Raw genomic sequence first — 13,094 nt, forward strand, 5'->3', positions numbered from 1 at the left:
GCTCATCATATTCTTAGCTAACCTAAGAGAAAACTTAATGTCCTTCTGGAGTGGTAAAGAGACAGAGTGAATGAGACCTGGAGCTGAAAGAAAGATTTCTGTTCTTATTTTTGGCTAATGGAGGCCCTTCTGTCTAAAAAAAAAAAAAAAAAAAAAAAAACTTTCTTTGTATTTTACTCACCTCAAATAATGCCTACTGACACAGGGAGAGTTAGACTGATTAGGGACCTTCCTAGTCTGAGCGATGACAGCTAAATTACACATTTCCTTTTGGAAAGCAACTTTTGGAGGAAGCTACTGTTCATTCTGGAATATTTACTGTAACAGATCATCCTGTCACAAGTGCTCACGTTCAGCGGGAGGGCACCCGTCCATGGTGTGGATGCCACCGCGCCGACTCAGGGACATGTTCCTGCCGTGCTCTCTCCTCTGCGCCATCACAATTTCTCCTTTTTCCTGTCAGCATATTTCTTTCAAGCTACAAGAATGCTCTCTTGTCACCATGTCCCCCTCCATCTTTCGCTTCACAAAAAAACTCCTTTGACATGTCCATTCTTGCTCTCACTAATCTCTTGTTCTCTCTTGAAACCTACTGCAAGGGGCACCTGTGTGGCTCAGTCGGTTAAGCATCCGACTTAGGCTCAGGTCATGATCTCGCGGTCTGTGAGTTCAAGCCCCACGTCGGGCTCTGTGCTGACAGCTCAGAGCCTGGAGCCTGTTTCAAATTCTGTGTCTCCCTCTCTCTCTGACCCTCCCCCATTCATGCTGTCTCTCCCTGTCTCAAAAATAAATAAACGTTAAAAAAAAAAAAAAAAGAAACCTACTGCAAATCAAACGTTTACCTCATGCACGCCACCCAAAGTCTTTGTATTAATGTTAAGATCAGTAAAGACCGCCACGTTGCTAAATCCCATGGTAAATCCTTAGTTCTCATTTTACTTGACCAATTAGCTGTATCCCATGCAGTTGATTCTTGCCTCTTCCTTAAAACACTCTTACCTGGCTTCCAGGACCCCACCCTCTCCTGGCTTGCTTCTACTTCACTGGCTGCTCCTTTTTAGTTTCATTTGTTGGTTCCTCCTCATCTTCTGAATACATGAAACATTAGAGTGTGTCAGGAATTAGTCCTTGGACCTCCTCCCTTTGCGTCTACACTCTGTTGGTCTCAGGGCTCTGACTGCCATCTATGTGTCCACCACTCCCAAAGTCCTACCTCTGGCCTAGGACTCGTGCCTGAGATCTAGACTTGTATGTCCACTTGCCTCTTCAGTATCTCCATTTGGATGTTTATCAGACACCTCCAATTTAACAGGTTCAGAACAGAACTCTTGATATTGCTTCCCAACCTGCTCCTCTCAGTCTTCCTCAAGTCGGCAAAGGGAAGTTCCATCCTTCGAGTTGTTCAGGCCAACCCGATGGAGTTATTCTTAATACTTTTCCCTCTCTCATATGGCACAATTTATCAGCAATTCCATTCTGCTTTGCAAATCTGTCTAGAATCTGACCACTTCTTACCACCTCAACACCACCACACTGGTGCTAGCCACTATTATTGCTTGTCTGGATTATGACAATATCTTGCTGGTCTCCTTGCTCCTGCCTTTACTACCATTCCCTCAGTCTATTCTCAACACAGCAGTCACAGTGATCCTGTTAAATAAATTAAGTCAGATCACATCACTCTTCTGCTCAAACCTTAAATGTCTGCTGATCTTATTCAGCGTAAAACCTAGTTTTTACAAGGGCCTATTAGACCCTGTATGATTCGGCCCTCTGTGCGTGTACACACACACACACACACACACACACACACACACACACACCCCGGTACTTCTGGGACATCATCTCCTACTACTTTTTCTGACTCCCCAGTGATTTTTCCCTAATAATCAAGGCCCAATGTATCTTTTCCAGAATTTTCTTCCCCTGGATGAATGTTTCGCTCACTTCATTTCCCTCAGTCCTTTAAACAAATATTATCTTCTCAGTAAAATCTTTCCCAGCCATCCTATCTAGAACTGCAACCCCCAATATTCCCTTATTGCCTCCATAGATTTATTTTTCTTATGTATCTGTCTCCCTTACTAGAATGAAAGCTCCTTGCATTTTGTCTGGTTTGTTCACTAATGTATTCCCGGGGCCTAGAATACTACTTAGCACATAGCAGGTCCATAAGAAATGATTGATTGGTTGATTGATTGATTGACTGATTGGGTTAATTTGAACTGGCCACAGATGCTCCTGGGAGCTCAGTGGATCTAATGCTGTAACAGGGAAATATGTGAATAGTTTTCTCTAGTTCTTCCTTATCGTTGTAAAGCATGGTATTTATGTATACATACATCAGAGTCCCTTCTCCAATTAAACTTTTCACATGATTTAATTCTGTGTTAATCTTTTCTTTCATCACACTGGACTGTGTGGTGATGAAGCAGTGTGATGAAAGAAAATACTGGAACTGGTCAAAAAGTATATTGAAAAACTTGGCGATATGGCTGACATATTATATGATCTTATAGGAAGATGGAGTCACAGCATTCTGGGATTAAATCTAGCTAGTAGTGTTAGGATCTTTAGGCAGAGGTGACAGCATCTGCTTGTTCTGAGTCCAAGTGCTTTCATCTATCAGGCATAGGTAACAGATTAAAACTACTATAGCTGAGAGGCATGTACATTTTTATTCTTATTTTTTTTCAAGTCTACTTATTTGAGACAGAGCGCGTGTGCATGGGAGGGGCAGAGAGAGGGGGAGAGAGAGAATTCGGAGCAGGCTCTGCACTGTCCTGACGCGGGGCTCGAACTCACGAACTGTGAGATCATGACCTGAGCTGAAACCAAAAGTCGGACGTTTAACCGACTGAGCCACCCAAGTGCCCCAGCATGTGTATTTTTAATAAAAAGATGAAATTTTTACTTTCACAATGCAAGAAAACAAAAATTTTCATAATGTATCTCATAGCACCAAGTCAAATTTCTGACCCAAGTTCTAAGTGACATAATTTAGACTCTGGCTATTTATAGACAGGGAGGGTAGGGATCAAATAAGAAAATGATTGTAAATCAATAAAAACGTTTACACTAATAATATCTACTACTTTTGAGAGCTTTCTATATGCCACTTAAGACATGCAGCACCTCATTTGGTCATCACTACAACTCTATGAGGCTGTCACTTTACAGAGGGGGAGACTGAGAGACAGAGAGGTAACCTGCCCAAAGTCACGTTGTTAATAAGTGGTAGGAGACAAGTTTGGAACCTTCAAGGAGTCTGATTCCACAGATCTGGCTCTTAACTGCTATGCCCTATTTTCTCATTTTAGTGGCACTAACATCCGTGGGAGCATTCTGGGGATCGTACATCCAAGAATATTAAATGAGGCTCAGGATATTTCAGGACCTCTAAAATCTAAAGATCCTAAGCAAAATTACCAACAGTCAAAACTCTAGAAAAACAATAAAACTCATCTATTTTATAAGAAAAGCTGGCTTCATTTTATCTATAGTATTGAGCTGACCAAAATGTTAATCACTGACTTCTTCTGCTCTTTAAAAATTTTTTTTTTTCAACGTTTATTTATTTTTGGGACAGAGAGAGACAGAGCATGAACGGGGGAGGGGCAGAGAGAGGAGACACAGAATCGGAAACAGGCTCCAGGCTCTGAGCCATCAGCCCAGAGCCCGACGTGGGGCTCGAACTCACGGACCGCGAGATCGTGACCTGGCTGAAGTCGGACGCTTAACCGACTGCGCTACCCAGGCGCCCCTCTTCTGCTCTTTTAAATGATAATACCCAAATATTACTTAGAAATAAAATTTGAAAAACTCCTGGCGTACGTTAAAACACCATCACCCCCAACACCACAACTAGCTGGCAAGCCCGTCAGAGTAAAAATGGTAAGATAAGAGTAAGGTGGTGCGAAAAAGTTCTCATATAAAGACAGATATACTGGATAAAATACACCAAAAAATATTTGTAATGCATAGGGAAATCTTGAGAAAAGAGGAAAATCCTGACTACCAGAACAAATAGGGATTTAAAAGAGTGGCAAGAGCTGCAACTATTTAGGGGAAGAATCAAGCACCGTGGAAGAGAGAACAGGGCCAAAGAGATGTCCAGAGAGGCACCACAGGGAACTGGAGACTTGGGGAGAGGCAATATTCTAAGAGACAATAGCTGAGAATTTTCCAGAATTGAGTAAAGATATGAATCCATAGATTTAATAAGCATAGTGAGTCCAAAGCAGGGAAAAAAAAAAAAAAAAAAAAACCAAGCCAAATCCACATCTAGACACATCCAGAGAAACTGAAACGAACACACAAATACACAAACACACACACGGTCTTCCACAGAAACCAAAAAGATAAGACAGATTCCCCAAAAAGAACTATCAGCAGATGTCTCAAGACCAACAAGAGAGGTCAGATTACAGGAAAATAGTATCTTCAAGCTGCTGAAGTGAAAGAACGATCATCCTAGAATTCAACAGGTAAGTAAGCCAGAATTCAGGAGCAGGGACTGAGATTAGAGCAGACAGACAGACCTGCAGACAAAGGCTGAGAGCTGACATGATGTTTGTGGGATTAACGAAATACTAAAGTATGGACGTTAGAAAGGTGGAAACAATGGTTTCTGTATTATTTTCATTCTTTTTTGTCATTCTGAAATATGTAAGGATTAAACATGCAAAAGATTTAGAATAACCAATGAACAGGTAAAAATATTAACCACATTGATAATAAAACTAAATAGAGCAAAATGAGCTCATTCTTTTGGTAAAGACTTACAAATTGGTAGTAGCTAGTATTGGCAAAGGTGGGAACCTCCACTCTTGTACCGTGCTGGTAAGGATGTATAATTGCTACGACCTTTTTGGAGAACAATTTGACAACACATACATAAGCCTTAACATTCCGCATATGCTTTTAATCAGCGATTCTATTTCTAGGAGTTTATCCTAAGGAAACCACTGGAAATAAGTACAAAGATCTACCATATCACAAGATGTTTATTACAACACTGCCGTTTAAAAGAGCAAAAAAAATTACTGACTGGTTAAATAAATGATGGTACATCCGTACAACGGATTACTATACTTCCACAACAATAAAATGGGATAAAGTTATTAAATGTGATATAAAATAGAGGAACATTTAGTGACAAGAAAAAAGTTCACATTTTATTGACTAAAAACAATCAGATTACAAAAAAGAGACCATGATCTCAACTGTTTAAAAAAATCCTCTGTATAAAGACTCTAAGTCTATACATTACAATATTAAGAGCTATCTAGGATGAGATTATCATGATTTTCTTTTGATTTACCAATATTTTCTAAATTCCCTAAAATGAGCATGGTTGTTTTATAATAAACATGATTTTTCTTTTGTACTATGGGAAAAATTTTGGTTCATGTGATATAAAAAAATTGTTGTTTTGAATCTCAATCTCTCTATGCAAGAGCATTAGAATCTCCAGATGCTAGGTTGGCTAAATCTAACAGTGGGAGAGGAGTTTATTTAGCATTTTTAATCATTAACTCAAGGAACTAACAGTATCATTTTGCTATACATTAAGAGTGAACTCATGAAACAAGTTACATAGGCCCAGGTCTCTCTGTAGGAAGGTGAAAAACAGTTTATGACCAACAAAGGGAATATTCACAAAATATATGTTGTTACTATTTTCCCAACTCCCAAATCTCCTAAATTGTTGTACATTGACATTACCCTCACCCAAGCTATAATAATCTCATACTAGCAAAAGGAATTTTTGTTTGCTATTTAAGAATTTTCTGAAAACTGCTGGAGAGACCAATGTTTTCCTGTGTAAGTGATCCTACCTGGCACCTGGAAGCCTATGCCTTCCAAGGACAAGATCTTGTTTTGTGGTACGTCTATTAAAGAGCTACAAATCAATTCATTTATTGTTCACTTGTGAGATGTACTACTTGTCATTTCTGACTAATAATTCCAGTCTGAAGATGCCTCCAAATTGTTGCTCCCCCGCCAACGTATTTAATCCTTTCACTGTGAAGATGACATTTTTATAACCATGTGAAGTGAGAGCTGTCTGTAACTAGCTGGAAGCCGCATGCATTAAGCCTTCACTCTCTGTTCATTTTGAACTGCCACACTATGCTGGTTTCCTCATTTACTTGACATGTGCTCAAGATAAACTTACCTAAGAAGTTTTGCTTCAATAAACCTAAACAGTCACCTTTGACCTACAGGCTACATCCTTCTCACTGGTCTTTTTTCCTCCACACATTTCTTTTGAAGGATTCTTCCAGCATTTTAATTTAATTTATTTTATTTTATTTATTTATTTTTTTTGAGAGCGAGAGAGAGAAAGTGTGAGCAGGGGAGGGGCAGAGAGACAGGGAGAGAGAGAATCCCAAGCAAGCTCTGCGCCATCAGTGACCTGAGCTGAAATCAGAGTCAGATGTTTAACTGACTGAGCCACCCAGGTGTCCCATTTCCAGGACTTTTAAAACTGCAGATCTGGTCTTGTAATCTCTCTTGGTTAAACTCCTTGCTTTTACAATAAAATCCAAAATCCCTGACGTGGCTTACAAGGCACTGCAGGATACAGACTCTACCTCTACAGTTTTTGCCACCTCCAGCTGTGCTAACATTTCAGCTCAGACCCATGCTCATTTCAGGTCTTTGCAAACGTGGTTTGCTTTCCGTGAATTGTTCTTCTATCTTAGAACCCAGTTAATGCTTACTCGTCTTTAAGGTCTCAGCTCAGATGTCACTTCCTCGGGGAAGTCTTCCCTGACCATCTTCATCAGATCAGTTTCCTCTGGGTTATGCTTGTATAAAGCTCTCTGTTCCTCTATTTTTATCACTTAATTTATAATTTATAAAATTTCTAATTTACTTATGTAAATTATATATTAATGGCTAGTTTTTCCAGCCAAGGATAAATCCATGAAGGCAGGGTCTAGGTCTGTCTTGCTTACCACTGTAACATTAGTCGTTAATTAGCACAATTCTTGACTCAGTGTGTGCCCTGAGATGATTTATAGAGGATATGATCAATTTAACTGATAGAAGGGGTACATGAATGTTTCTTGACATGCTCTCTTCTTTAACTCCTAAAGAAGTGGAGGAAGTAACGACTTAGAAATTAACAAGAACTCAAACTTTAAGCTGCTGTAGAACTATGAGAACAAGTTCACGTTTTTTGTTTTTTTTTTTTAACGTTTATTTATTTTTGGGACAGAGAGAGACAGAGCATGAACGGGGGAGGGGCAGAGAGAGAGGGAGACACAGAATCGGAAACAGGCTCCAGGCTCTGAGCCATCAGCCCAGAGCCCGACGTGGGGCTCGAACTCACAAACCGTGAGATCGTGACCTGGCTGAAGTCGGACGCTCAACCGACTGCGCCACCCAGGCGCCCCAAGTTCACGTTCTTAAGAGGCAAAGAGCTATGAAAAAGTTGCTTAAAATCTTGGCTCTTATTTGCTGGGCAAATCACTTAATATCTCTGAGTCTAAACTTTCTGTAAAGATTTTTTTTTTTTTTTAATTTCACTCATTTTTAGAGAGACAGGGAGAGAGCACAAACGCAGCAGAGGGGCAGAGGGAGACAGAGAGAATCTTAAGCACCCTCCACCCTCAGGGCAGAGCCTCACGTGGGGCTCGATCTCACAACGCTGGGATCATGGCCTGAGCTGAAATCAGGAGTCGGAAGCTCAACTGACTGAGTCATCCAGGTGCCCCAAGATTTTTTATTTTTAAGTAATCTGTACAATCAACGTGGGGCTTGAACTCGAACTCTGAGATCAAGAGTCACACACTCTGCTGACTAAGCCAGCCAGGTGCCCCCAAACTTTCTCATTTGTAAAACAGAATAACGTGAGTCCTTCCTGCCTCATATAATTACTGTGAGGATCAAATAAAGCATGAAAAAGAATGGCAAAGTATAAAACTCTAAATAAATGTTCATCTAGTGTAGTCGTTACTGAGTAAATCAAGCAATGAAAAGGCGCATACTTGGGGAAAACTCATTAATTTAAGCCTTACATTTGTTTTTCATTATATGAATATAAATACAGACAAGATAAAATAGAATCAAAATGTTTAGAGATAAACCTGAATCAAGTAATGAGTTTCCCGAAGTTTGCTACTGCTTAACATTCTTTTAGGGAACAAAGAAAAGAACGACTTTTTTTTTTTCTTTCCTTTTTCTTTCTTTTTTTTTGTTTGAGAAATGTTTTTCTAGTGCTAGGGAAATCTATTGCCAAATGGAATAAATCCTACCCAGCTAAAAGCTCTGGATAATAATAACGAGGAGGAAATCCTAACAGCTAGTATTTACTGAGTTATTTATAGCCAGGGAACTCTTGCATACATACATATGTAAACATACTTTTAATTCTCTTAATAACTGTCTTGGTAGATTACAGATAGGGAGACGAGACACAAGGAGATTAGACAATTTGTCCAAGATTACACACCAGGTATGTGGCAGAAAAGGGATTTAAAGGCAGGCAGTCTGGCCCCAGAGTCTACACTGACCTCTTCTTAATGCCGTACCTCATCCACTCGGCTTTTTATTTCTCAAGTTTTCCACACCCACAAAATACTGTTCAGTTAAATATTCATCTGTCAAATTCAAAAGAAAGCAAGTTCCAAAACTGAGGGGCAGAAATGCAGCAAGTGAAGGCTTTACGGCTTCACTATCATAGACTTAGGGTCAGTTACATTCCTTTTCTTTTTAGAATGTGACTACATTCTGATTTTAGAAGAGACAGTCAAAATAAACATATTGCAGTTATATACACTGACCAGGATATGATCCACTCGGTCTCTTTTCTTTCTTCCAAATTTCATCATTTTCTGCCAATCTGTTTTGTGGTTTGGCTCCTTTTTAAGACTAAACAACTTGAGCACTTCGGTGGCTATGAAGTTCTGTAAAAATAAGAGGAAGTAATGAACCAAACAGCCAAGTTTCTGAGAGTCAGTGCTTATAATGCAGGTGCATGCTAAGAACATAGCATTTATAATAAAAGATCATACAAATTTCTTCCACTTAACAGTTCCACTTAGCAATTTGAAGACAAAAGCATTCCAAATGCTCTGACTTTACTTACTCACTTAAAGAATTTTTCTTTTTACACAACATACAAAAGTAAAACCCACTGATGAATCTGCAAAGAAAAATCACTTTAGAGTCCCCTCTATCTAAGAACCGCCATTAGCTAACTTCAAGCGGGCAAAACTATTAGAGAAAGCATTAAATAAATCTCTGCACTTAAAGAATCCCACATAAAGGTTCGAAGCAGTGCCATGGGAGCAAAGTACAGGCTTTGGCTGGGATAGTTTATTTTGAAGCACCATGACTGAATACGTTGAATTGTAAAAATATTAATCAGTGCTTCAATATAAAAAGCATGATAATTTTACTAACAGTATTTAAACTATCATCCTTAAAAACACCTTACAAAATGTTATTTCAATATTAAAATCGCTGGGCAGCATCACTGTGTGTTATACTGATATATGCATTTTGATGATTGTTGATATATATTATGCATCTTGTCTTTTTAAAAAATTTTTTATTTGAGAGAGAGAGAGAGAGAGAGAGCGAGCATGAGTGGGGAAGAGGGGCAGAGGGAAAGAGAGAATCTTAAGCAGGCTCCACGTAGAGCTCGATCCCACGACCCTGGGATCATGACCTGAGTGGAAATCAAGAGTTGGACATTCAACCAACTGAGCCACCCAGGCGTCCCATTATGTATCCTGTCTTATTTCAACTTATTTGTCCTTTGTTATTAATAAAACAATTGGTGTTTACAACTTTTTATGGTTGTTCCATTAAAAAAATGCCAGTGGGGGGAAAAGACACATTTATGAATCGGAATCATTTGAAAAGATTCTCAAACTACCAATGTGCCCCCAAACTCCACCAGTCCACACATATTTTCTAGCTCTCTCTCTTTCAAGGATGTATCAACACTGGAGGGCTGAAAGCAATGGAATACATCTGTGTTTTGAAAAAGCTCCCCCGGCAGTTCTGATACTTTATTCCTCAAAGCTGAAAATCATTTTAGAAGTTTTCTTTTTTTAATGAATCAAAAGTAATCTTTGCAAGCTTTTTATTTCTTCCTTACTAATTTAAGTGGGGATCAGCCTGTAAATATTTAAGGCTTTGTGGGCCATTTGGTCTCTGTCGCAACTACTGAAGTCAGCTGTTGTAGCAGAATGGCAGTCATACACAATATTTAAACAAATGGGTGTGGCTGTGGTCCAATACACCTTCATTTATAAAAACAGGTGGTAGGCTGGATTTGGACTGTGAGCCACAGTTTGCCTAACTTCAATGTAGGCATACATGACATCCCATAAATATCTGTTGGTGTTCTGTGAGTACAAAATATTTTCAAAAGCTTTCTGTAGGTAAATAATACTGTATTGTACATTTGAAAGTCACTAAGAGAGATCTTAAAATTTTTTCATCACACAAAACAATTTGTAACCATATGTAATGATGGATGCTAACTAGACTTGTGGTGACCTTTTTTTTTTTTAATAATATAGACAAATACAGAATCATTATGTTGTATACCTAAAACAAATATAATTATGTTAATTATATCTCAATTAAAGAAACTGACTAAATTGTTTAGGCAATGCCTCCACATGACACACCAGAATAATGTATATGTTCTTTACTATATTTTAATAGTCCACATACACTTCTGGATGATGTAAGAAAATACACCAGTAAGATGAGCACAGGTGACCCTTGAGCAACATGGGTTTGAACTGTGTTGACCCACTTATACACAGAGTTTTTTTCAAGAAATACATAATAGTACCATAAACGTATTTTCTTTTCCTTAAGATTTTCTTAGTGACATTTCTTTTCTCTAGCTTACTTTATTATAAGAATACAGTATACAAAACATGTAACATACAAAATATGTGTTAACTGACTATTTATATTATCAGTAAGGTTTCCGGTAGACTGTTAGTAGTTAAAGATTTTCAACTGAGTAGGGGGTTGGCAGCTCTAACCCCCAAAGATGTTCAAGGATCAACTGTAGCTGGAGGTATGCTATAGGGGCAGGATGCAGGGGGCAGGCTTTCTGTGATCAAATAAGTCTGGAAAACACAATTCCAGAGCCTTGTTCCTCAGGGTGGGTTCTAGGGTCAACAGCGTCCACATCACTTGGGAGTCTGTTAGAAATGGTACTCCTGACCTGCTGAGTAAGAATCTCCATTTTAACCAAATCCCCAGTGATTCACATGCACATTACAGTTCAAGAGGCACTACACTGGGAATACAACCTTTGCTATATTAAAGAAACATGTGAACGGGCAGAAACTTCCACCAATGTGACTTTGAAGTTTTGCTGGGAGTCACTGTAGCTTCAAGGCACTTAATCTTTTCAGGGGCTTCTTAGGTAACAAACAATATTTTTTATATATCATATTACTATCCCACATATTTCAAAACCACATAACTAATTTGAGACCTCCAAAATCAAAGATGAAAAGGTAACACCTGTCTAGGGCTGGCATATTTGATAGAAGACATGTTTTCAAGTATACTTCTAGAATACTGTACCATGATCTCTAAATTGCCAAAAATTTACCTGGAAGTCCAATAATTTATCTCTCAGAGTATTTCCTAATTTTTTCTTAAATATTATAAATTATGTACACATAGGAAATGTTAAAAAGTTATACTTGCAAAAACTTGAGGATTCAGGACTCCCTCTCACCTTATCCCTCCACTGCTCATGGACTTCATGAATCAACAAACATGTACTGAAAACCCACTATGCAAAAGGCCTTGAGGACAGAAGGAGAATCATACAGAAGAGTACCTGCTTTTACGGCATTTATAGATCTACATAAATGAACAGCAAGTCAAAAAAGGAGATACTCTCTAGTTTGCAGTTTACCTTGATTTCATCAAGGTTATTTGGGTTTTTCACTCGTCGGAAATAACTGGAGTTGATTCTACACGGCTTCATCCAGACGGGTTGATTCAAGTTGGGATCCTCTGCGAATATTTCCTCAAAAATCTCTTTCGTTAAATCAAAAACCGCCTTGACAGAGAAAAATGAAACAAAAATAAAATGGCTACAAATCCAAATTTCAAACAACAGAGATTAGTCTAAAAATTAAAATTATCCTTCCAGGTTACATACCTGTTTGTAGACTCTTTTACTAGTGCTTTCTATATCTAGACCCTTACTGGCACAGCCAAGCAGTTTTGCAGGAACACTGATGCTGTGGAGATCGTGACCTAATTCTTTCCATTTCCAGAGTTCTTCCACTGCATTATGTACAAGAGTTTCTACTTCCTCTGTGGTATGGGGGACTGCCAACAGTGTCTCACATGGCTTTTGGGGAGCTCTTTTAGGTTCTGCCATTAGAGGTACAATTGTTTCTTCTGCCTTGTTTTTGGGGATCTTGTGAGAAGAGCTCAAACCAAAGTCTTCATCAAACCAGTCTTGATCATCTCCTAACACGCTCAGGAACTCCCGGCTGATCTCAAGTTCAGCAAGTCTTTTAGCGAGCTCCTCCTGTCCACTGGCACCAAACACTGGACTCTCCTATGGAAATGGAACCAATCAAACAGAGCACCGTTTAGTAACCTCAGATCATTCATTTGGGCTTTTTGTTTTTAAAGACAAAGCAAATATATTATTTGTATGTTTACTCTTTCTCTATAAGCAAAACAAAAACAACATGGTGGCTACTAATTAATAATTTAAGAAGAAAGTATCCTGCTTCCCATAATTCTGCTTACATAAGCCTTATAACTGAATTTTTATAAACTGTTTATTGATTAGTTGTTTTTTCTTTTTGAATCATCATTATTTTGTTCCTGAAGGACTCTCTTGTCTCTGGGATATGGAAACAATATATGAAATTTCTCACCTCTGGTGATTATCTGGCTCAAATTACTCAAAATCATTACTTTTGTTCAACTGTCTACGGGCAACCCGAGTTAAGTTGATGGTCTGTCTGAGTATATGTCATAGTGGATGTATTTCAGTTTTCCCAGAATCAACATCACAGCTGGCAATATCTGCAGAGCAATTATGACTGAGTAGACAGGTAGACACA

At 38.7% G+C, this 13,094-nt stretch overlaps 1 protein-coding gene across 3 annotated transcripts in view; it reads right to left on the reverse strand.

The window, feature by feature from the left end:
* The window catches only part of CEP350 (centrosomal protein 350), a 158,007-nt gene that overhangs the window by 7,576 nt on the left and 137,337 nt on the right, over positions 1-13,094 (reverse strand). For 2 of the 3 annotated variants that reach the window (XM_047840249.1, XM_047840247.1), the window contains exons 35-37: positions 12,170-12,577; positions 11,921-12,067; positions 8,796-8,918 (exon numbers count right to left, since the gene is read on the reverse strand). In XM_047840249.1, the coding sequence (XP_047696205.1) occupies positions 8,796-8,918; positions 11,921-12,067; positions 12,170-12,577 (678 nt within the window). Of the gene's footprint in view, positions 1-999; positions 1,089-8,795; positions 8,919-11,920; positions 12,068-12,169; positions 12,578-13,094 lie in introns of all 3 variants that reach the window. The other variant, XM_047840250.1, reaches the window with a different exon arrangement.

Source organism: Prionailurus viverrinus, chromosome F1 (genome assembly GCF_022837055.1).
Source record: "Prionailurus viverrinus isolate Anna chromosome F1, UM_Priviv_1.0, whole genome shotgun sequence".
Lineage (NCBI taxonomy): Eukaryota > Metazoa > Chordata > Mammalia > Carnivora > Felidae > Prionailurus > Prionailurus viverrinus.